A 25,449-nucleotide genomic window follows, 5' to 3' on the forward strand; every position below is an offset into this window, starting at 1 on the left:
TCGTGTATTGTGATCTATTTCGAGCTTATGGAGACCAAGAAATACTTTGAAATGACCTTCACTTTGAATTAAAGGAAAAAAGTCTGACTGTGTGGGGTTTTTTAATGAGCGGTTATTGTTATCTGCCCTTATAGGAGGGAAATAAAACTCGGAACAGTCTTGTATGTGGAAAAGGATCGGTGAAGTCATCTATTTCTCGTTCCAAGTGCCGGTCGTTCCACAATAAATATAAAAAACCTTAAAACTAAAACTAAATTAAAGTTAATAAAATAACTTAAAGCTAAAAAAAAATAATTAAAGTTCATAAAATAAAATAAAATAAAGTTAATAAAATTAAATTAAATTAAATTAAAATGAAAAACGTTAATTAATTAATTAATTAATTAATTAAGTAATAGAAATAAAATTAAAATAAAATTTAATTACAAAGATATTTTTTAAAATGTCGACAATATGTTTTCTTTATAAATAATAAATTAATATATATATATATATATATGTGTGTGTGTGTGTGTGTGTGTGTGTGTGTGTGTGTGTGTGTGTGTGTGTATATATTCTTTAAAAAAAGTAGGGGAACTCTAATGAGAATTTACAATTGCCAAAATTGTAAGGTATATTAGCTGTGGGGAATAGTTATATGATAATAGTGAATTAATTGGGCAAACATTACAACCAGTAGTTCAGTATTACAGTAGGGTTATAAAAGTGAAATTTTAAAGTTGATGGGTTTTTTTATCAGTAAATCGCAAATTCAAACAATAAAAATGACTAAACTGTATGATCAATAGAATGAAAAAGATTGACAGAAATAATGTTCCACAGTGATTAATCGACCTTCCTGGAAATTGTCTAAATCGAGAATGAAACCCCACGCACGTGTATTGCGTGCGTGATGTACGTGTAAACTATGGAATGTGTTTCGGTGTGTTGATAAACATACCTGAACGTTCTTTACTAGGATGTCTGTGGTTAAAACGTATGTTCGATCTAATAGCTGATTTAAGAATTGAACGTTATATTTTTGACGTTCATGCGATAATAAACACCAAAACCGTTTTACACACTGTATGAATGGCGTAGCGCGTTTTGTTGTTTTGTTTTGAGTCATTTTGGTGTTTATCATCGCATGAACGTCAAAAATATAACGTTCAATTCTTATAATTCCAAATGCATTAATATTGCCATTATACAAAACTATATTTAAAAAACCCAGTCGAACTTTATTTCACAATGATTTACAACTGTACCAATACACAAATAAGGGAATTCCCTTAGAAAGTTACATTCGGGGTTTTTCCGTCAAATCTCCGATGCATTACATAATGTTTTATAAATTTTAATTTCCTGAATCAAATGTGGACAAAAAGTTATAAAATTTAAAATACCTGAATATCAACTGATAACGCAAACAGTTATTTCACATCGAGCGCTCGCTTGTTAACTGTTTCTATTTTCTTCCATCAAATTACTTTCTTGACTGAAGAGTCGTTTCCATGGTGCCGAGATTGTATTATACTCTTCATATCTACAATTTTTAAAAATAATATATTTTTCTATTTCGTATTTATTTTGCAAAACGTCTTGAGCAGCTATTATATTTTTTTTCCTATTTTTGTCTTGTATATATAATATTTAATATTTATTAACAGCCAGTTTATAAATATGTCTTTTGTATCGCCTATTTGTCCAAATAAAATAATTGTTTTATTTAATTTTATTCGAATTCCTTTTTTGTTTAAAATCCAATTTACAACAGCATGCCACAGATCGGTCACTTTATTACAATAGTAAAATAAATGTGTTAATGTTTCTGGTGAACTGCCGCAGAACGTACATTCGTTATATCTATGTATTTAATTTTATGTAAAAAAAAAAAAAGAGTATTAGTTGTTAGTATCTGGTGTATAATTCTGTATTGAAACCATATCAAAGTTGTATCTTAGACACTTATAAAAGGCAATTTATAGTAGTTTCCCCCATTCTTTAGAGTCAAAAGCAAAACCTTGGTTTCTACATCTTATTTGTGATATTGTTGTAATAATTTCGTGATTTAATAATTTATACATATCTTTAATACATGTTTGACTTTTGAGTATAATATTAAATTTTACCGGAAATACAGGATTAGTTAACAATGTAAAGTGGCCATTTCTAAGATTGTCTGCTTTATTTATAAATGCCTTAATGCTGTTTATAAGCCATGAATATTTTAAAAAGTGTGAATTTACGTTATACATGTGCATATTTTTTAATTTTTCAAATGTAAAGAAATTTCCATTTTCATCAAGAAGATCGTTTATAAATATTATTCCCTTTGCTAAATAATTTTTATAACAGAATGGTTTTGCATTTATTGTTATATTGCTGTTATATCAAATAATTGAGCTTAAAATGTTTTCTATTTTTTTCCAAAATTTGTTTTTGTTGAATTAATTGCCAACTGTATAAAACATTTATCCAAAACAAGTTTTTTAAATTTCTTTCGTTTTATATTTGGGGTTACCTAAAAATAGTCTCCTAAGCCATGATGATTTTAAAGCCATCATGAAATTATATATAAATATATATATAACATTTGTAATCCACCATCTTTGAATTCTTGAGCTTATAAGACTCGTTTTATTTTATCGGGTTTATTTTGCCAAATGAATTTATGAAATAATCTATTCAAATTGTCAACTACTTTTTTGGATGGGTTTGGTAGTGCAATTAGTAAATACGTAATTTTAGGTATTATTAGTGTTTTTAATACGGTTATTCTTCCTAAGACAGTTAACTTCCTTGTTAACTATAGTGTTATCAATAGTTTAATTTCATTAATTTTTGTGGAGTAATTCGCTTTAACAATTAATTGTAAACGTTATTTCGAACATCTTAAATTTTATTGTATTCCATTCCAATTTCCATCTTGAATGGTGATAAACTTCTTTTGATTATTCTTTTTACTGCCTATCCAAATAGCTTTTGATTTTGTATAATTTATTTTTAATCCAGATACTGTGGCATAATATTCTAATATTGTTAAAGTATTAAACAGATATCCAGTATAAAAATTGTATCGTCTGCGTACTGGGATATTAAATATTGTTTACCATCGATTATTATTCCATTTATGTTTTCGTTATTTTTCTTTTATTAATATAGCTAGAATTTCAGCGCAAATAATAAAAATAAAGGAGAAAATGGATCGCCTTGTTTACATCCTGTTTCTAATTTAAATGTTTTTGACAAAAAGCCCCTTTGAATCACCCTTAACATTGAATTATTATATAGACTTTTAATCCAGTTTTTAATTGAGGTTTTAAAATTAAAAATATCTAATGATTTTTTAATAAATGCCCATGATACAGAGTCGAATGCTTTTTCAAAATCTACCAAAAGCATGAGATCTGGTATATCGTGGACGTCCGTGTAGTGCATGATATCATATATTAATCGAATGTTTTTACCAATATATCTACCTTTAATGAAACCAGTTTGGTCTTTACTAATTATTTTATTAAGCACTGTTTTTATTCTATTGGTAATACAGCCTGAAGCTAGTTTATAAGTACAGTTAAGCAATATTAAACGCCTCCAATTTATTCTGTTTTGGTTTATTTGAAGTAGTCATTATTTTGACCTCAATTTCATTCCGAGCAAAATTGCTATAAATGGCCATGTCACTGCTACAGGCAAAATGCGTCTGCCAGATTAACCTTGACTTGTGCTTGCACTTGCATTCGAGGTTAATCTTGATGAACTATCCCAAACCCAGATCGACCTTACTTTTAGTTTGATTTATAAATATTACAATGATTCACATGTTGAATTTGCATTACTATTGTTAGCATGAGGAATTCAACACGGGGTCATTCACCTTATACAACGACTTGGCCACCGGTACGTTCGAATCTCCTCTCGATACAAGCGACCCTGGGATTGCAGCAGGAATAATTGCTGGTGCGGGAGACAACTTTGACGGAAGCTCGTGTCACGTGACCGGATGGGGACGTACAAACGGTTCGTATGCTTGGTTCTATGATTCATGGCATTAATCCGTATTATAAATGACGCAGGATTTTGGCTAGTTGAAAATTCGCCCGAGACGAAAGGTTATTTTATAGATATACTTGAGCAGTATCGTGAAGTGTTTTCCCCATTTAAACTACATGTATGGAAGTTTGTCTTTATTTTATTTGAAGACGTCCAGGAGAGCTAAATGTTTCATTTAATGTTTGACATCTTCTGAGTAAGAAGCGAGTTCGGGATTTTGTGTGATATCGGATGAATTGTTGATCGATCTATATATGGATGGATGGTTGGATAGGGTTTGGGTGGTTAGGTAGGTAGAGGGAGAGTGATAGGAAGAGGGAGAGGAGAGAGAGAGAGAGAGAGAGAGAGAGAGAGAGAGAGAGAGAGAGAGAGAGAGAGAGAGAGAGAGAGAGAGAGAGAGAGAGGTGTGGGGAGACACAGACAGAAAGACAAACGGGTGGATGAATAGATATATGTTGTTGTTTATATGAAGAATCAATTAGACTTATGGTGAGACATCGGTTTTTAGCCGCTGATTAAACAATGTTCTGAGATTTAAAGAAATACGTTTTTTTCTGTTTAACTTCTCCAGGTTCTGTACCAGAGCTGCCGATCATTCTGCAGGTCGGTAATACGACAGCAATAGACGCAGCCACCTGCCAGGCGGGAGTCGGGCTCGGTTACATTGGTGATGGACACATCTGTGCACAGCAAAATTCCACCACCATTTGCATTGTGAGTAGAAGCACCGTATCATGCAGGGGTTGAGACACGGTATTTCTAGGTACATGTTCAGAAAAGGGTACACTAATAATAATTGGAATGCATTTTAATAACACCCAGTGTCATTTAGGAATAAAGCAATCAGGTTGAAAAAGATCACGATTTCATAATGGAAGACGATGTCCCATAATGAGATGAAATATGTCTTGCGGACAACATCTACAGTGAGTAAAAGAAGTTAAAGTGTGTTTTATTTAACGACACCACTAGAGCACAATTATTTTTTAATCATCGGCTATTGGATGTCAAATTTTTTTTAATTTTGACATACAGTCTTAGAGAGGAAACCCGCTACATTTTTTCATTGGTACCAAGAGCTTTTTTATATTTACCATCCCACAGACAGGATAACACATACCACGGCCTTTGATACATCAGTCGTAGTACACTGGCTAGAACTAGGAATAGCCCAATGGGCCCACCGATGGAGATCGACCCTAGACCGACCGCGGATCAAGCGAGCGCTTTACCACTGGAATACATCCCGCCCCTATATTTAGTAATAAAGGAAAGTAAGTGTAAAAATCTGTGCACATATTTTTGAATCACTTTGCTTTACACACCCCACCTCTCCCCGCCACACAAATACACTTTTTAGTCTCCTGCCGGGCCGACCGGAGAGATTATAGGTTTCATCCCCGCCCTTCTGTCTGTCCGAACATCTGTCCCACATATAGTTTTCCGGATGTTCTTTCACAATGCTTCGATATATTGAGCTGAAATTTTGTGTACAGATTATTCTATAATACGTCATGTTTGACTTTCATGGCAATTTACTCATTTTTCAAAGTTATTGCCCTTGAACTTACGAGAGATGAAAGGTGGGGTTTTTTTTGGCAATGCCTAAAGATATTAAGACGATATTTGGTGTATTGCTTTTATCACGTACTGTTAAAATCGTGTATAACTTTCATGGCGATTTACCCATTTGTTCACAGAGTTATGGCCCTTGAACGTAGGAAATACGTAAAATTGTTGGGCGTGGTAGGTGACATGTATGGCTTTAGCAGTACTCTCAGAAAGCTTGTTGTAAGATACAGACCGTACCACATTTAGGAATAAAGTTAATTATAGACACGATTCCAAACTGGGACACTTGTCACATGTGGCCCCTTGTGGAGTTAAAGACTATGTGTTTAGGGCACATGTAAAATTTAATAGAGAAAAAAAAGACAAGAAAAAAGGGAAAATATAAAATAAAACAATTTAATTTAATAACACAAGAACTTGGTTTTCTTCGGGACACTTGTCACATGTGACCCCTTGTGGAGTTAAAGGCTACGTGTTTAGGGAAAGGACAAGAAAAAAAGGAGAAACTATAAAATAAAACAATTTAATTTAATAACACAAAACACAAGAACTTGTTGGTTTTCTTGTTACTGTTGTAGAGTGACTTGGGAAACCCGCTGTGGTGTGGTGGGAAAATAGCAGGGATTGCGTCTTGGAACATCATTACAAATGGCGTCTATAGAAGTGACCACCCCAGCGTGTTCGTCCGACTCAGCCATTACCAAGACTGGATCGAACATTAATCACATTGCTGACAATCCGACGATTATCGAAATAAAACTAATCTGATTCCAAGTGTTGGTTGTGATGATATCATTTTATTTTTAGTGACAGTATTTTAAATTTGCAAACTGACACATACTAGCAGCTGATTAAACAATATAACACACCTATTAGCTGCTGATTAAACAATATAACAGACGCCTGCTAGCAGCTGATTAAACAATATAACAGACACCTGCTAGCCACTGATTAAACAGTATAACAGACACCTGCTAGCCACTGAATAAACAATATAACACACACCTGCTAGCCACTGATTAAACAATATAACGGACACCTACTAGCCGCTGATTAAACAATATAACACACCTACTAGCCACTGATTAAACAATATAACAGACACCTGCTAGCCACTGAATAAAAATATAACAGACACTTACTAGCCACTGATTAAACAATATAACAAACACCTGCTAGCCACTGAATAAACAATACAACAGACACCTGCTAGCATCTGATTAAACAATATAACATACACCTACTAGCCACTGAATAAACAGTATAACAGACACCTACTAGCCACTGAATAAACAGTATAACAGACACCTACTAGCTGCTGATTAAACAACATAACAGACAACTACTAGCCACTGATTAATAAATATAACAGACATCTAGTAGTCACTGATTAAACAATATAACAAGACACCTACTAGACACTTGTTAAAACATATAACCAACACCAACTAACCACTTGATTAAACATTATAACAGACACCTACTAGCTGCTGATTAAACAATATAACAGACACCTACTAGCTGCTGATTAAACAATATAACAGACACCTGCTAGCCACTGATTAACAAACATAACAGACACCTACTAGCCGCTGATTAAACAATATAACAGACACCTGCTAGCCACTAATCAAACAATATAACACACCTACTAGTTGCTGATTAAACAATATAACAGACACCTACTAGCTGCTGATTAAACAATATAACAGACACCTACTAGCTGCTGATTAAACAATATAACAGACACCTGCTAGCCACTGATTAATAAACATAACAGACACCTACTAGCCGCTGATTAAACAATATAACAGACACCTGCTAGCATCTGATTAAACAATGTAACAGACACCTATCCTATTAGCCACTGAATAAACTGTATAACAGACACCTGCTAGCTGCTGCTTAAACAATATAACAGACACCTGCTACCATCTGATTAAACAATATAACAGATACCTACTAGCTGCTGATTGAACAATATAACGGACACCTCTAGCTGCTGATTGCATTATATAACTGACACCTGCTAGCCACTGATTAAACAATATAACATACATCTACTAGCCTCTGATTAAACAATATAACAGACACCTACTAGCTGCTGATTAAACAATATAACAGACACCTACTAGTTACTGATTAAACAATATTACAGACACCTACTAGCTGCAGATTAAACAATATAACAGACACCTACTAGCCACTGATTAATCAATATAACAAGCATCGTCTAGTCGCTGCTTAAACAATATAACAGACACCTACTAGTTGATTGAATATTATAACACACACCTACTAGCTTCTGATTAAACAACATAGCACACACCTACCAGCCGATGATTTAACAATATAACAAACGCCTACTAACTGCTGATTAAACAATATAGCAGACACCTACCAGGCTCTTGATTAAACATGACAGACACCTACCAGGCTCTCGATTAAACATGACAGACACCTACCAGGATCTTGATTAAACATGACAGACACCTACCAGGCTCTTGATTAAACATGACAGACACCTACTAGACTCTTGATTAAACATGACAGACACCTACCAGGCTCTTGATTAAACATGACAGACACCTACCAGGCTCTTGATTAAACATGACAGACACCTACCAGGCTCTTGATTAAACATGACAGACACCTACCAGGCTCTTGATTAAACATGACAGACACCTACCAGACTCTTGATTAAACATCACAGACACCTACCAGACTCTTGATTAAACATCACAGACACCTACTAGGCTCTTGATTAAACATGACAGACACCTACCAGGCTCTTGACTAAACATGACAGACACCTACCGGGCTCTTGATTAAACATGACAGACACCTACCAGGCTCTTGATTAAACATGACAGACACCTACCAGGCTCTTGGTTAAACATGACAGACACCTACCAGGCTCTTGATTAAACATCACAGACACCTACCAGGCTCTTGATTAAACATGACAGACACCTACCAGGCTCTTGACTAAACATGACAGACACCTACCGGGCTCTTGACTAAACATGACAGACACCTACCAGGCTCTTGATTAAACATGACAGACACCTACCAGGCTCTTGGTTAAACATGACAGACACCTACCAGGCTCTTGGTTAAACATGACAGACACCTACCGGGCTCTAGATTAAACATGACAGACACCTACCAGGCTCTTGGTTAAACATGACAACACCTACCAGGCTCTTGGTTAAACATGACAGACGCATACCAGGCTCTTGATTAAACATGACAGACACCTACCAGGATCTTGATTAAACATGACAGACACCTACCAGGCTCTTGGTTAAACATGACAGACGCATACCAGGCTCTTGATTAAACATGACAGACACCTACCAGGCTCTTGATTAAACATGACAGACACCTACCAGGCTCTTGATTAAACATGACAGACGCCTACAAGCTGTTGATTAAACATGACGGACACCTACCAGGTTCTTGGTTAAACATGACAGACACCTACAAGCTGTTGATTAAACATGACGGACACCTACCAGGTTCTTGGTTAAACATGACAGACACCTACAAGCTGTTGATTAAACATGACGGACACCTACCAGGTTCTTGGTTAAACATGACAGACACCTACCATGCTCTTGATTAAACATGACAGACGCCTATAAGCTGTTGATTAAACAATAATTGTTATTACTATATTGTTCTTCTTTCTAGACACCGTGACACATAATGATATGAAATCTGAAAAAAACCCTGTGACAAACGAAAAGCTGTTTACTTTCCCAGGTGACGCCAGTCTAGAAATGTGACTATCTGCTGCCAACAGGACCGCTATAGTATAACACAACCTTGTCATTCTCTTTAAGCTGGACAAAATGTGCTACTTACGGGTTATTGTCATTTCTCTTTTGGCCAGTGAGTGTTTTACCTTTGAATAATTATGTTGTTTGATTTGTTTATGATTTTGACCTATATAAATAAAAACAACTCACTATGAACTCGTGACGAGTAATATATGATACGAATCTATTTATAACAACTTTACTAGGTTGTCATAGGATATGTATATATGTCGAGTATATATGTTTTCATTGCAATCTAATTTCCATGTATATCACCGGACTTAAATTTCGACTATCTAGGAATGCAAGTCGGCCGGGACTAGGACTTCTTGGAAGTCAGACCAGCATTCCCAAGGAGTGTAAGTCCTAGGACAAAGTCCGGGGAGACAACTATTCCTACGGACTTGTATTCCGTTTACACCGGCGCCAATCCCCTTTTGTCAATGAACTGTACATTATTAACACTGTAACTTACTCCATATTATAAAATGTTGTGTACCGCCTCTGTTCACAATCAAGGGCGGGACGTAGCCCAGTAATAAAGCGCTCGCTTGATGCGCGGTTGGTCTGGACCCATTGGGCTTTTTCTCGCTCTAGCAAGTGCACCACGACTGGTATATCAAAGGCCGTGGTATGTGCTATCTTGTCTGTGGGATAGTGCATATAAAAGATCCCTTGCTACTAATTGAAACGTGTAGCAGGTTTTATTTCCTTTTTAAGACTTATATATTAAAACTATCAAATGTTTTAGATCCAATGGCCGATGATTAATAAATCAATGTGCTCTAGTGGTGTCGTTAAATAAAATAAACTCCTGTTCACAATGAATATGATAAATCACTGGCCTATGAAGCTACAGCACACTAAAGTACACTACTATCCTTTTTAAATTTTGTTCTTCTCCATATAGCAATCATCTCCAGAAACACCCAGTCGTACGAATCGGTTCAGTAAGTTCGAATCCCGCCAGTAGGTAGTAGTTTAGCAAATATTATCTCATCTAGGTCAAAGTTCGAAGTGCACCTGTCAGTAGGTAGGAGTTTAGTAAATAGTATCTCGTCTGAGTCACCTGTCAGTAGATAGTAGTTTAGTAAATAGCATCTCATCTAGGTCAAAGTTCGAAGTGCACATGTCAGTAGGTAGGAGTTTAGTAAATTACATCTCGTCTGAGTCGCCTGTCAGTGGGTAGACGTTTAGTAAATAGCATCTCGTCTGAGTTAAAGTTCGAAGTGCATATGTCTGCGGGTAGAAGTCTAGCAAATAGCATCTCATTTAGGTCAAAATTCGAAGTGCACCCGTTAGTAGATGAATGAATGAATGTTTAACGACACCTCAGCACGGAAAATACATCGGCTACTGAGTGTCAAACTATGGTAAATGCAAAATGTGATGAAAAAAGTGATGAGCAACATCAATATAAAAATTTAAGATTTAACTAAAAACACAATGTAAAGAACTGTGCAAAAAATGCAAATACCACAGATAGTTAAAATAAAAATTTAGAATAAAAGTCAGTATCACGTAGAAACTGTAAAATAAGTTCTGGATGGAATCGAAAGGATTCCATCATAGATCGTTGTCCAAAGTCCAAATACAATGTATATATTTTCTAGTTCCCTTGAGCTGAGTACACTGCACCAAAATGTGGCGTACAGTCAGAAGACTGCATGACAGTACTCCGTTAGTAGATAGCAGTTTAGCAAATAGCATTTCATCTGAGTCACATGCCAGTAGGTAGTAGTCTAGCAAATCTTGGATCCACTTTGCTTTGCTTTATTTACTTAACTTTAATTTACTTTACTTCTTTATTTTACTTTAATTTTCTTCTTTACTTTATTTCATCATATTCTTATTGGTCAGGCTCGCTCTCTGCAAGACTTGACACACGAGTTATTGGAGGATCGGATGCTGACATTGCAGACTATCCGTACATGTGTTCGTTGGTGTATTCCGGAAGCCACACGTGCGGCTGCGTGATCATATCAGCCAGTAAAATCCTGACGACGGCGCAGTGTGTTGATGGCCGAAAGTGAGTTTTTAAAAATGTATCCACAAGACTTCCATTAATCTTGTCACTTGTCACTTGTCACTTACTATGACAATACATCGCATGTAGTCGGAATTAAATAATTAAATGGAAAAAGAAAACAAACTTGTGAAGAACGGTTAATTTAATATATTCTATTTGTATTATTTCTGAAGGAGACAACATGTCAAAAGTTGATTTATAGTCAACTATGAAGCACACATCCGTTAATTAGCAGTACAGACGGTAAAACAAGAAACAACAACAAATGTTTTAAAGACTATATATGTGGCAACCTGTACTCAGCGGCCAACTGTCTTAAGCAGCCACGTTTATCTACTCCCTTGTGTGGCCGCTTAAGACAGGTTTGACTATATATATATATATATATATATATATATATATATATATATATATATATATATATATATATATATATATATGTATGTGTATGTATGTATGTGTGTGTGTGTGTGTGTGTATATATACTCTCTCTCTCTCTCTCTCTCTCTCTCTCTCTCTCTCTCTCTCTCTCTCTCTCTCTCTCTCTCTCTCTCTCTCTCTCTCTCGGGTACGAGTAGCAGAGACTTTGTCCAAGTTGTTGCACTGCTTTTTAATTTGAACCATTCCGCTGTAAATTTCAGCGGACCGTTTTCTACGGCCATTATACCATCTAATTCGAAATATGTACATGTTAGTTGCCAAAGTTTAAAAGTCTCCTACGAAGCTACTCAAGTCGCCCATAACAACCTGTCTGTCACCCACCCCCCCCCCCCACCCCCCAATTTGTAAATAGACTAGTTTCAGTCTATTTTGTCAAGGGACGTTACTCTTCGCGCGCATGCGTAATAGGAATGCGATATATCTCTATTGGAACATATTACATATATTACTTAAAATGATTTAAACCACCCAGTAAAAACACCCAAACATGACATTGTCTACAATTTGTGTGTTAGAGCTACCTACTCTTGAATACAACACTCTTATAATTGCACGTGGTAGCATAAGGGTACTAGACGTTTCTCCCCCAAGCAAGTTCACCCCCAGTCAGTACGCGCCCAGGTCTGTTCGCCCCCAGTCAGTTCGCCCCCAAATAGGATGTCAGTTCGCCCACACGTGCATAACCAGTTCACCCCCTCAAAGGTACCAGTTCGCCCCCATAAAGATACCACTGTGTCGATGTTAATGTGTGGTCTGGACCTATCTGTGTGTGCCGAGCTTCCTCTAGTGCAAACCTACCCTATTTTAGGCGATTTCGCACACTCCCATGTGCATTTTTAGATGCGCGGTTTGGCAGTCGTCGATGATATAATCACCAGTTTAATTAATATATATATATATATACACACATATCATTGGTGCCCGGACTGACTCATGATTCGTCCAAATCGTGGAAAGACAACAATCCCTCCCCTCTAAGAACTGACTAAAAGTTTTGGGCGAACTGACAAATAGTTGGGGGGCGAACAGGCTAACAGTTGGGGGCGAACTGGTACATGGGGTGAACAGGTCAAACTAGGGGCGAACTGCGTTGGGGGCGAAACGTCATGGATTCGTAGCATACGCCAATACTGCACCGCTGTTCTCAAGAAAACGTATGGGAATGTTGCCACCCCTGCACCACCGTGAGTAACAGCAATCACAGGGGCAAATAGGGTGTATATATATATATATATATATTCGTCTTCAGAGTTTGGGGCAGTGTCCCTGTCCAATACACTCCGCTTCCGATTCCTGTGTATAAAATCAGGAATCTCTTTCAATGGAAAGAGGTTTCAAATGTAATGCGAACTTCACACACGTCAAATGTAAATCTGTAGCAAATGTAAAACCGGTGACTTAACTACGTTGCATTAACAAAATCTATTACTGCGTTTTGTTTTGTTTTTCTTTCTAGCCCAAGCCTGTTGAATGTTATTGTTGGTGAGACTGACAGGACAAGCGGTGTCGCTATTCCATTACAAGACGTTAAAGTGGTCAGTAACAGCGGCCATCTTTTCAGTTAATAATTAGTGGACGACTGACTAATTAAAAACTTGATTTATATGTGAAGTATGATGACGATGATGATTATGATGATATATACACGGCAGAATATGACAAAGCATACAACCCTGTCTGATTACACCTGCACTAGTGACGTTACACTGGCTTTAGCAAGAAATAATCAGGTGGGTCCACTTATGTGGATCGATCCTACAGCGTATCGCTTCACCACTGAACCACAAGCCGCTTTGATCGTGGGTTATGGAAGGGATGTGTGTGTGTGTGTGTGTGTGTGCGCGTGTGCGTGTGCGTATGTGTCCGTGCTTGCGTGTGCGTATGTTATCAGTTTGTTTTTGTCGATTATGACATTATTATGTTGTTCTTATTCTCTTCTTCTTCTTCACCTCCATAGCATGAAGACTTTAACACTGGAATCTACAGATCCTACAACGATGTTGCCATTGGTAACCTGGCGAGTCCGCTTGACTTGTCCAACCCTCTGATCGAAGCAGCAACGTTGGCAACAGGACCAGACGACTTTACTGATCAGTCCTGCGTCTTCACCGGCTGGGGCAGCACCAACTGTACGTTAGTATGATCACTTCACCCTTCACCAGCTGTTCACCCCACCCTGTCCACCACCAGTGGCGGATCCACAACATCCATTTAGCAGGGGAGGAGAGGTGGGGGCAATGACATGATCGAAGGCCACGATTGTTCCTGAAAGAATTCCTTGTATTCTCCAATGTAAAACAATTTTTTTTAAATAAAATAAAAATATAACTGCACAAACAGTTATATTCATCCTGTTCTGTTTTTTGGATGTAAACTTCCAAACAGTTCTTCAAAAAGGCACATTTAACCGTTTTATATTCATCCAGTTCCTTCTTTCAACGACCACAAGGTTACCCGCAGCTCTTCAAACAGGTTGTAATTAACTTAACTGGACGGGTCAACAGAAAAACACCGCGACACGGTGATTATCAATAAGATCGTTTTTAGCTTGACAAAAGGGTACGCTTAATATAAAAGAGAAATGTTTAATTTTTAATGTTAAACACCAAGTAACTGAAATTTAAAATTTTAAACCAATATTCTTTATGTCTCATTTCAGCAACCACAAGGTTTCCCGAAATTCTTCAAAAGACCAATTTGACCGTTATATCTAACGACGGCTGTCGTGCTAATTTTAGTACCATCGACATTGGTGAGGGCCAGATCTGCGTACACGACGACGATAAAACTATTTGTCTGGTTAGTGAATAATGTGCTGAATTAATAAATCTGTAATTTCTTAAATTTTCTAAGTCAATAAATCTGTAATTTGCTAAGTTAATAAATCTCTAATTTGCTAGGTTAATTAATCTCTAATTTGCTACGTCAATAAATCTTTAATTTGTTACGTTAATAAAACTGTAATTTGCTATGTTTATAAATCTTTAATTTGCTAAGTTAGTAAATCTCTAATTTGCAAATTTAATTCTTTTTTTTTTTGCTATAATCACCAAGCTGATGACTCCCAGATATCTCCAGAAGTACAGGTACTACATCACCATTGCTGGTGTGGCTACTTTGTGTAGGAGCTGAACGTGGTCCTGTTTAGGAAACACTGTATGCTAGCTCGGAAATAGATCTTCATTAAAATGATCGCATCGCAGGTGCCTGGGGGTGCTAGAAAACTGAGCGGGGGGGGGGGGGGGGGTGGGTGGAGGCGGCAGTACAGGAATTAATCGAGTCATGCTCCCGTAAAATATATTGAGGACAAAGAAATTTTCTTGAACTGGGAGCGGTTTGGACCCCAAAACCCTTCCCTTAAACACGCACCTGGGGAAGGGAGGCCTTTGATATACTATCAGCAATTCGCCTTTTGATGCTGGGAAGCAATTTTTAAGTAATGTATAATCTTCGGATTTGGCGACTGTGTGTGCATAATATATATGTCATACATCTATATAATACAATAGCTGTTATACTTCCATATAATATAATAGTTGTTTTATCACTGCTATTAATTTTACAATAAAATAAAAACAATATATTTTTTAAATCCTAAAGTAAAATGTTTTAAAAAAAAACCCTGTCCTTTAACTTTTTTGCGATCACAACAAAATTTTAATTTGTATAACAGTCAAGTCATTTTATTTTGTTTAAACAGTTCTCATTCTATGTTATTCCAGGCTGACTTGGGCAGTCCAATCGTGTGCCAGGGTGTGGTTGCAGGTTTAGCTTCGTTCGGGATACTCGTCGACGGTGAATGTAGCTCCGCGTTTCCGGGAGTGTTCACCAGAATTAGTTATCACAAAAACTGGATTATGAATTAGCTGTGTCAGACATTAAAAGCGTGCTTACTTGAATGTTTTCATTTTCACAATTATAGACAACTATAAATATCTAGGTCATATTATATGCAAAAACATGAAAGACGATAAAGACATTAAACGACAGTATAGAGCCCTTTGTGTACGTGCAAACATGTTGTTGCGGCGATTTGCAAAATGTTCAGAATCTGTTAAAACACAATTATTTGTGAGTTATTGTAGTAATTTGTACGCGGGTGCATTATGGGTGAAATTTAAGCAGGATACCATGAAGGATCTTAACATATGTTATAATAATGCATACCGATGGATGATCGGACAACGACGACCATACAGTGCCAGCAAGATGTTTGTCAGTCATCGAGTAAAAAGCTTTGGCGCTTTACTTCGCTCAACAGCATATTCGCTGAAGAGCAGAATCGAAACAACTTCAAACGACCTACTTGCCCACCTGCGGTGTACAACTTTGTACGTCAAATCTGTATGTGTAAATCGCTGGCACAAGCTGCTGTATATTATGTAATCAGTTTTGTATGTGATGTTTATATATGTTCTATGGATCTCTGATCTGAAATAAAAATCTATTATTATTATTATATATATATAACTCGACCTAAATTGTTCATAATCTATTGATAATTTTAATAGAGACAGAATCTAATGCATTCAAAGTGAAAAATGTTGAGTAAATTTCAAGAAAACTAACCTAATATTTGCGTTTCTTTTATTATTCTGTATATAATGGTGTTGTATAAAGAAACACTTACACATACTAGTATTGTCATGCTCAGCAGAATAAACTCTACGAATGTTCCAATATTTATCTCAATATCTATTTAATATTCTTTGCATATGTATGAAAACAAACCAAAACAAAAGCGAATTGTATATATGGTTTATATGGTTATTTAAAATGTCCAAAGTTTTTAATTTTAATACATTTCCTAAATGTTTTAGCTTCTTGTCTTGTTTAGTTGTTGATACAGAATGCTAATCGAATAACAAAAGACCTTTAAAATAAAATATGGAATAATGAAAGGTACGAAGATATATATATTAAAAAAAATTCATTAGAAAATTAATTGGTAAACTCAGTGTCAAAATGGGCCTAAAATGTTCACAAATCACTAACAATTCCAGCAGACACAAATCATTGACAATTCCAGCAGACACAAATCACTGACAATTCCAGCAGACACAAATCACTAACAATTCCAGTAGACACAAATCACTGACAATTCCAGCAGACACAAATCACTGACAATTCCAGCACACAAATCACTGACAATTCCAGCAGACACAAAACGTAATGGAATTCAACAGAATAATTTCAAATAAATTAAAAGAAATAAAACAATATTCACGATTCGATTGTTGTTCAGTATATTGTAATAGTCGTGCAGTCACGTTGTTGAGGTAACCATTTGTCACACATAACGTGGAGATATTGTCTTCTTGTTTGAATCTGAACGACAAAACTATACTACGTGATCATGGCCCTATTTATGCACAATGCAGAGTTGAATGGGTATTTGGCAAAACCGTGGTTGATTGCATGAATCTCTATATAGTGCCTCGTCTAAAAGAGGACAGCCACTCCCAAGATGACCCTTTATTGGACAATACATCCTCGAACCGCCAAAAGGACAGCCACTCCCTAGAATATATTTTACTGCAGATTTGATCCTTGCACCGCCATGAAGAGGACTGCCACTCCCAGACTAATTTACCAAATCAAAATTAGCACCGAACACAGCGCATTGGAATAAGTACAGTTGTGATGACATGCATACGTGAATGACTGTCATAACAGTGATGATATCAGGTATTCGCGAAAGGTGAGCATATTCTGCCCCACCTGTGGCAACCACCATAGCTAACAAGTCCTTTGCTTCACCTAAACCAAAATGCCATTTAGAGCACCGTGATAACCCTGGCCTTGGTTACATCTTCTTACGGAGGCAGTAAGATCTGATTTCTATTAGGCTGAAAGTCGACATGGCGCCTTTAAGAGATCTACACATGCAACCATGTGTTTTGATTCACAGGGCCCACCTATCAAATAGCTACGTGTTTAATGTGTGATTAACTGTGTGACAAACTTTGTGAACTAGCATTCTTTAGTTCCAGTTGATCGTCGTTTTATGACAGTAGAATGTGGTCCCTATGGCTTGTTTTAGTTTTTCTTTTCACCAGTAAGTAGCAGATATATCTAGTCCCAAACTAAATGTGCATATGTATATGTGGTGTATGTGTATGCGTGTGTGGTGTATATCTGTATGTGGTGCGTATTTGCGTATTTGCGTGTGTGTGTGTGTGCGTATTTTTTTCAATAATAATACTTCGTTAGTTTCAAACTGCGGCTGTTTGATGTTAAGCATACAGAGATTTCGGCGCTTTGTCCAGAGGCAAAGAATGAAATCCTGTTGCCGCCATACGCTACTCCTTTCAAAAAGCAGCAAGATATACTTGAAAATTTCCCAAGGAAACATGCCCTCGAACCCTTTACAAATCTTTGGCAACTGGGCTCAACGGCTAAACTAAACTAGGCTAAACACAAATTGCCGTTTTTAGAGTTTTGTGACTTCCTTTTACAACATCCAGGATCCGCCCCTGATATTTTCTTTACTGTGCACATTTGCATATTCAGCTGACTGTCTTTCGCGGAGACTGGAACCAAGAATCATCGGTAGTTCCGACGCCGACATCGCGGTTTTCCCCTACATGTGTTCCTTGCGCTACTCCGGAACTCACTCGTGTGGCTGCGCCGTCGTCTCCGCCAACAAGATCCTCACCACAGCCCAGTGTGTTGATGGCAGAACGTGAGTTGTTCGTCGTGTTGATGGCAGAACGTGAATTGCTCGTCGTGTTGGTAGCAGAACGTGAGTTGTTCGTCGTGTTGATGGCAGAACGTGAGTTGCTCATCTTGTTGATGGCAGAATGTGAGTCGCTCGTTGTGTTGATAAACGTGAGTTATTAATCTTTTTGATGGCAGAATGTGCGTTATACTTTGTATTGATGAAAGAAAGTAAGTTACTCACTATGTCGATGACGGTGAGCTAGTGGAAGGAAGTGAGTTATTGACTGTGAAAGGATAGCAGAACGTTTATTATTATCTATGTTGTTGGAAGGAAGAGAGTTACTCACTATGTCGATGAAGGTGAAGTGATGGAAGGAGGTGAGTTATTCACTTTGTTAATGAAGGTGATGTGATGGAAGGAAGTGAGTTACTCACTGTGTCGATGAAGGTGATGTGATGGAAGGAGGTGAGTTGCTCACTATGTCGATGAAGGTGAGATGTTGGAAGGAGGTAAGTTACTCACTTTGTCAATGAAGGTGATGTTATGGAAGGAAGTGAGTTACTCACTGTGTCGATGAAGGTGAGGTGATGGAAGGAGGTGAGTTACTCACGATGTCGATGAAGGTGAGGTGTTGGAAGGAGGTGAGTTACTCACTTTGTCAATGAAGGTGATGTGATGGAAGGAAGTGAGTTACTCACTGTGTCGATGAAGGTGAGGTGTTGGAAGGAGGTGAGTTACTCACTTTGTCAATGAAGGTGATGTGATGGAAAGAAGTGAGTTACTCACTGTGTCGATGAAGGTGAGGTGATGGAAAGAGGTGAGTTACTCACTTTGTCAATGAAGGTGATGTGATGGAAGGAGGTGAGTTACTCACTGTGTCGATGAAGGTGAGGTGATGGAAGGAGGTGTTACTCACTTTGTCAATGAAGGTGAGGTGTTGGAAGGAGGTGAGTTACTCACTTTGTCAATGAAGGTGATGTGATGGAAGGAGGTGAGTTACTCACTATGTCGATGAAGGTGAGGTGTTGGAAGGAGGTGAGTTACTATGTTGATGAAGGTGAGGTGGTGGAAGGAGGTGAGTTACTCACTATGTCGATGAAGGTCAAGTTTACGGGCGTGCGACTTGAAAAGGTTTGTAAACATTCAGAAATACTATATAAAATTATTCCTGACAATTTTTCATTCTTAGATTATCGTTGATAAATCTGATATATTGTAAACATGTAATTCGACCAACTCATGGACATGTTTATGACTCATCATACTTCCTTTTTTATTATAATAGTTTTTAAAATCTGTACCAACAGAGTGACCCAAGAGGCAGTCAGACATATACACAGACATATATAATAATATATATATACACAGCTACAAAGACATACACGCAGTCGGACGGACACATGGACTCACGGACAGACAGACAGGCATGCAGACAGCGAACCAAACTTCTGTTTATTGTTCGTTTTCCCCCGCTTTAGCACGAAGGATTTACGATGGGAACTCAATCATCGAGAAATGATATAGCCATTGGGACTCTTCAGATTCCTCTTGATCTGTCCAATCCGCTGATAAGTGCAGTAACCTTAGCAACAGGTCCAGAAGACTTCGCGGACAAATCGTGCACCTTCACTGGTTGGGGTAGCACCAACTGTAAGTGTGATGTAATAGTTATCGATGACGTCAGCCACTTTTGTTTGAAACATAGTTTATTTCTTTAAAAATAAATAAAAATGGATTAGCCACAAGTTATACAACTTACTAGGCCTCCATAATACATGCATTCCACGACAGTAATCTATTTATGCAATTTAAATATGAACAGAAATAAATATTATTGAGAGAGAGAGAGAGAGAGAGAGAGAGAGAGAGAGAGAGAGAGAGAGAGAGAGAGAGAGAGAGAGAGAGAGAGAGAGAGAGAGAGAGAGAGAGAGAGAGAGAGAAAAAAGAACGAATGAATGAATTAATGAATGAAATAAAGAAAAGAAACAATAAAGTTCTCTATGTGTTTGAAAATCAGGCAGCAGGTTTACTACAAAACGACGGGATTAGCTCAGACGGTTGAGTGCTCGCTTTAGGTGGTTGGGTTGCAGGATCGAATCTCATTCGTGGATCCATTCAACTGATTGCACCACAACTCGTCAAAGGCCGTGGTATATGCTTTCCTGTCTGTGAGAAAGTGCATATAAAAGATTCCTTGCTGCATTAGGAAAAAATGCAGCGGGTTTCCTCTGATGACTACGTGTCAGAATTATCAAATGTTTGATTAATCAATGTGCACTAGTGGTGTCGTCAAACAAAATAAACTTTTAACTTTTGCTACAAAACACCAGCCACTTATTTTCCAATCCAATGTAGGTCACGTAATTGCACGTAACTAAGAGACGATAGGTAGAAGGGTCATTTCACTTCAGTGGATTAGTTCCAACCAATACTCCACAACTACGAAGTTAAAAGTACCGAGATCTGCCTATTTAACAAAAGTGCATAAAAGACCGGTCCCTCCTATAACAAACTGTAAAGTCACTCTAATTTCTTTTATATTGTTTTCGCTTTGTTTCGTTTGGTGGGGTTTTTTTTTTTTTTTTTTAGGTTTTTTTTTTTTTTTTTTCATTCTTCTTTTGAAAAACTATACCTTCAGGTTTCTTATCGCATTCTGTAAACCAAGTGGTGTCACCTTAAGCTGAATGGTCCGATTGCACAAATAATTAGGATGCGGTATTTCACAGCTAAAACATATAGTTCCAGGGATGTTAAGTGGTATTTTTTACGCCTGGAAATCACACGTGTAGTTCTTGGACGTGGTGTGGTATTTTACGTCTGGAAGTGAAACATACAGATCTAGGGGTGGGATGTGGTAGCCTATTTTACGTCTGGAAGTGAAACATACACATCCAGGGACGAGATGTGGGTTTTTTACGCCTCAAAGTGAAACATAGAGATCCAGGGGCGGGATGTAGCTCGGTGGTAGAGCGCTCACTTGAGGTGCCATGCGTCGCAGGATCGATCGCAATCAGCGTGTCCTGTTCCAACCGGTACATCAAATGTCGTGGTATGTCCATGTGTAAGTTCATATGAAAGGACCTCAAGATTACTTCTACTTTCGGTAGGCGTAGCTAGCCTATTTCAGTTTTGTCTCGCATTCTCGACAAAGTGTCAAAGACTCAAAATAAATATATACCTTAGACATCAAAATAGCCAGAGTTTAAAATGTGTTGATGGGTCCTAAAACACATATTGCTTAAATTACTTTACTTGGGGCAGGAAATGCAGTGAAACTTCTCTAAACCGTACACTCTAGGGACCAAGTAAAAAGTCCGGTTTTTAAAGGTATCCGGTTTAGAGAGGTTCTCTCGTGTACATATATTTAAAAAGGGACCATGCAAGACTTAAGGTTTTGAGGGAAATCCGGTTTACAGAGGGTCCGAGTTTGAGAGGTTTCACTGTATTACAACATATGACCTTTATTTTAGCAACAATGACGTATCCAACAGCCCTACGACAAGCTGACTTGACCATTTTATCTAACGACGTCTGCAGAACCAACTACACTTCTCTCGATATACAGGACGGCCATCTTTGCACGCAGAATGAGGACAAGACCATTTGTTTTGTGAGTTGCCGTTCGTTTTGTTTTGTTTTTTCTTTCTTCTGTTGCTGTTGTCTTAATTAAGGTTATCGGCCTCGGTGGTTAAGCCATCGGCTGGTAGGTACAGGGTTCGCATCCCGTTACCGGCTCCCACCTAGAGCGAGTTTTAAAGACTCAATGGGTAGGTGTAAGACCACTACACCCTCTTCTCTCACAATAACCACTAACAACTAACCCACTATCCTGGACAAACAGCCCAGATAGCTGAGGTGTGTGCCCAGGACAGCGTGACTTAACCTTAATTGGAGTATAAGCACGAAAATAAATTGAAGAAAGAAAGAATTACGGTTAGTGAATTAATTCAAATGACGCTAAAAATAAATAGAACACACACACACACACCTGAGAGAGAGAGAGAGAGAGAGAGAGAGAGAGAGAGAGAGAGAGAGAGAGAGAGAGAGAGAGAGAGAGAGAGAGAGAGAGAGAGCAAGAGAGCAATATAAACCAAAACAACTCAGAAATATCCAAAAGGAAACAAATGATAAAATGATTGCGATTATTTTCACATGGAGTTTTTTCTGGCATCGGTATAGCCAGTATACTTATTTTATATTTTGGGGCTGGAAACCATGCTCGTCTTGGCTACGCCAGTGTATCTGTGTCTATCTGTCAGTATGTATATATGTATGCCTGACTATCTGTCATTCTGTATGCGTGTCTGTGTGTCAACTAATATCAATCGATTGGTCTGTCGGTCTACTTTTATTTTGTTTAATTTGTTCCTATTTGTTTAGCTGTTTTTGTTGTTTTGATGTGGGTTTTTTTTTTTTTTTTTGGGGGGGGGGGGGGGTTGTTTTGTTTTGTTTGTTTGGGGCTTTTTGGAAGGGTTTTGGTGTGGGGGTTTTTAGTGTGTGTGTGTGTGTGTGGGGGGGGGGGGGTTGTATTTATTTTTTGTTTTTCAGACTGCAGGTTAGTTTTTTACTCATAAAATGTAATAAGACAAACCGTGCCTAAACGAAATTACGTTTGTATGTTATACTGTACTATACGATATTGTATTAAATGTATATTGTATTGTATTGTATTGAGTTCTATCCTATCCTACCCCATCTTATCTTATCTTATCTTATCTTATCCTACCCTATCTTATCCTATTCTATTCTGTTGTGTTTTAGGGGGACTTAGGAGGTCCGATTGTCTGTGACGGTGTGTTGGCTGGCCTATCTTCGTTCGGGATTCTGTTCAATGACAAATGCAGTTCCGCCTACCCGTCAGTGTTCACCAGAATCAGCTTCTACCAAGACTGGGTCACGAACCAGCCATTTTGAACATCACACAGACAGCCTTACGTGTTGACTTCTGGCCCGTCGGGGTTTACGTACGTCAGTAGGCGTACCGTGTAATAAAAATGGTGCTTTTCAATCGTCGCTTATTTTTGATAGTGTTAAACGCAGGGCGCTGGCATTATTTTTACCTCTATTTATCCATCCATCCTTTAATCCATCCATCCATCTATCTATCTAGATATCCATTCGTCAATCCATGCAGCCAGCCAGCCATTAATCCTTCTACCCATTCATCAATCCATGCATCCATCCATAAATCCTTTATGTAAGCTCATTATTTTCATAACTATTAATATGTCAATAAAACCTGGTATGCTTGATAACCTATAATCCAGATCATGTTAAAAACTAAATGTCAAATGAAGATCAACTTTTTGAATAGTGTGTGCTTGTATTTACGGAGGGTGGTAGTGGTGGAGGAGGTATGGTATGGTATGGTATGGTATGGTATGAGTGGTTTGTGTGTGTGTGTCTGTGTGTGTGTGTGTTTGCAAGTGTATGCGTATATATATGTGTGTGTATGACTTACATTATAACTATATATACTATCCAAAAAAGGTAGGGGATATTTAATTTCGCGTTGATAATTCTGGAGAATGCGATTGCATAACCATGTTAGACTATTCAATACCTGTCATAAAAAACGAAAAAACACAACAATCACGTGCATGCGTTTTGCACGTGGTCCATATGATCGTCATAGGGGTTCACTGCGAGATATGCATTACAGTGAACAGGTAATTCCTAGCCATTTCATCGATACTCTTTTGGACTCAAACTTTAGATTGTATTGTTTTGTATTGAAATTACACATTTCTAACATGCGTCGACTGTCACATGACGAGCGTTCACGTGCCGTTGGCATGTTACAGATTGGCACGAGAAAGGCCGCTGTGGCACAAACGTTGAACGTGTCACATTCGATGATAAGCAGATTATGGGTACGATACCGTCAGACACATAATGTGGACGACAACGTCGCTCAGGTCGACCAAGGGTGACGACAACTCAACAGGATCGTTTCATCCATAGGTCAGCCTTAAGAAACCGTGCTCAAAGTGCCACTCAGATCAGAGACCAGCTTCACACAGCTACAGGTGTGAGCGTGAGTGGTCAGACGATTAGAAATCGGCTACACAGGTTGCATTTACATGCACGGCACCCTCGTGTCATTCTACGTTTGACCAACCTTCACATTACTGAAAGACGTCGGTTTCAGAAGCGCCAGCGCTGGGACAATCGGCGATGGAGTAATGTCATGTTTTCTGATGAATCCAAGTGCACGTTGGACTTCCATGCCAGACGCAACAGTGTGTGGCGTCGACGTAATGAACGATTCCATGATGTAAACGTTAGACAGCATGGAGGTGAGTCCGTTATGATTTGGGATGGCATCACAGTTACGGGACGAACAGCTTTGCACATTGTCAGTGGACGTCTCACTGGTCTGTACTACCGTGACAACATCTTGGCAGCACACGTTGTGCCATTTGTCGTCGCCATGGCCGTCGTTTTCGCTTTCAAGATGACAACGCCAGAGAACACAGAGCCAGAATTGTTACCAACTACCTCCAGGCACAAAACATCACCACTTTACCATGGCCAGCACTCAGTCCTGACCTTTCCCCTATTGAGCATGTCTGGGACATGCTTGGTAGACGCTTACGTCAACGTCAACAGCCGCCGACCACTCGCCATGAACTTGGCGTTGCTCTGCAGGATGAGTGGAATAACCTGAACCAAGCCGACCTTGGATTATTAACGAGTATACCACGTCGAATTCTTGCCGGTCTCGCAAACAGAGGGGGATTTACACAATACTGACCGCATTTTCACTTCATGGTAAATTTGGTGTTTGACAGTAGATGTGCTTTTGCCTTCATCACATGAAATCCCTGGTCCCCTGAAATCTACTGAACATTGTAATGCATCATCGGATGACACCTTATGTA

The 25,449-nt window shown here is 38.1% G+C and overlaps 3 protein-coding genes across 3 annotated transcripts in view; all 3 read left to right on the forward strand.

Annotated features, from left to right (window-relative positions):
• Window positions 1–6,376, forward strand: part of LOC121379504 (fibrinolytic enzyme, isozyme C-like) — a 34,522-nt gene extending 28,146 nt beyond the window's left edge. Inside the window, exons 4-6 of the mRNA XM_041508148.1 lie at window positions 3,831–4,002; window positions 4,607–4,749; window positions 6,186–6,376. Coding sequence (XP_041364082.1) covers window positions 3,831–4,002; window positions 4,607–4,749; window positions 6,186–6,329 — 459 coding nt within the window. The 3' untranslated portion in view covers window positions 6,330–6,376. The remainder of the gene's footprint in view (window positions 1–3,830; window positions 4,003–4,606; window positions 4,750–6,185) is intronic.
• Window positions 6,377–9,373: 2,997 nt separating this feature from the next.
• Window positions 9,374–15,797, forward strand: LOC121378231 (chymotrypsin-1-like). Its single transcript, XM_041506311.1, has 6 exons — window positions 9,374–9,504; window positions 11,292–11,460; window positions 13,358–13,436; window positions 13,859–14,030; window positions 14,561–14,700; window positions 15,624–15,797. Exons 1-6 carry the CDS (start codon window positions 9,465–9,467, stop codon window positions 15,765–15,767), a joined length of 744 nt encoding a protein of 247 aa, XP_041362245.1. The 5' UTR covers window positions 9,374–9,464; the 3' UTR covers window positions 15,768–15,797.
• A 2,809-nt stretch (window positions 15,798–18,606) lies between these two features.
• LOC121379505 (chymotrypsin-1-like) lies at window positions 18,607–23,479 on the forward strand. The gene is made up of 5 exons (XM_041508149.1): window positions 18,607–18,706; window positions 19,539–19,696; window positions 20,044–20,215; window positions 22,036–22,175; window positions 23,327–23,479. Exons 1-5 carry the CDS (start codon window positions 18,607–18,609, stop codon window positions 23,477–23,479), a joined length of 723 nt encoding a protein of 240 aa, XP_041364083.1.
• The last annotated feature ends 1,970 nt before the right edge of the window (window positions 23,480–25,449 follow it).

The sequence above is a fragment of the Gigantopelta aegis genome, chromosome 8 (genome assembly GCF_016097555.1).
Source record: "Gigantopelta aegis isolate Gae_Host chromosome 8, Gae_host_genome, whole genome shotgun sequence".
Classification (NCBI taxonomy): Eukaryota; Metazoa; Mollusca; class Gastropoda; order Neomphalida; family Peltospiridae; genus Gigantopelta; species Gigantopelta aegis.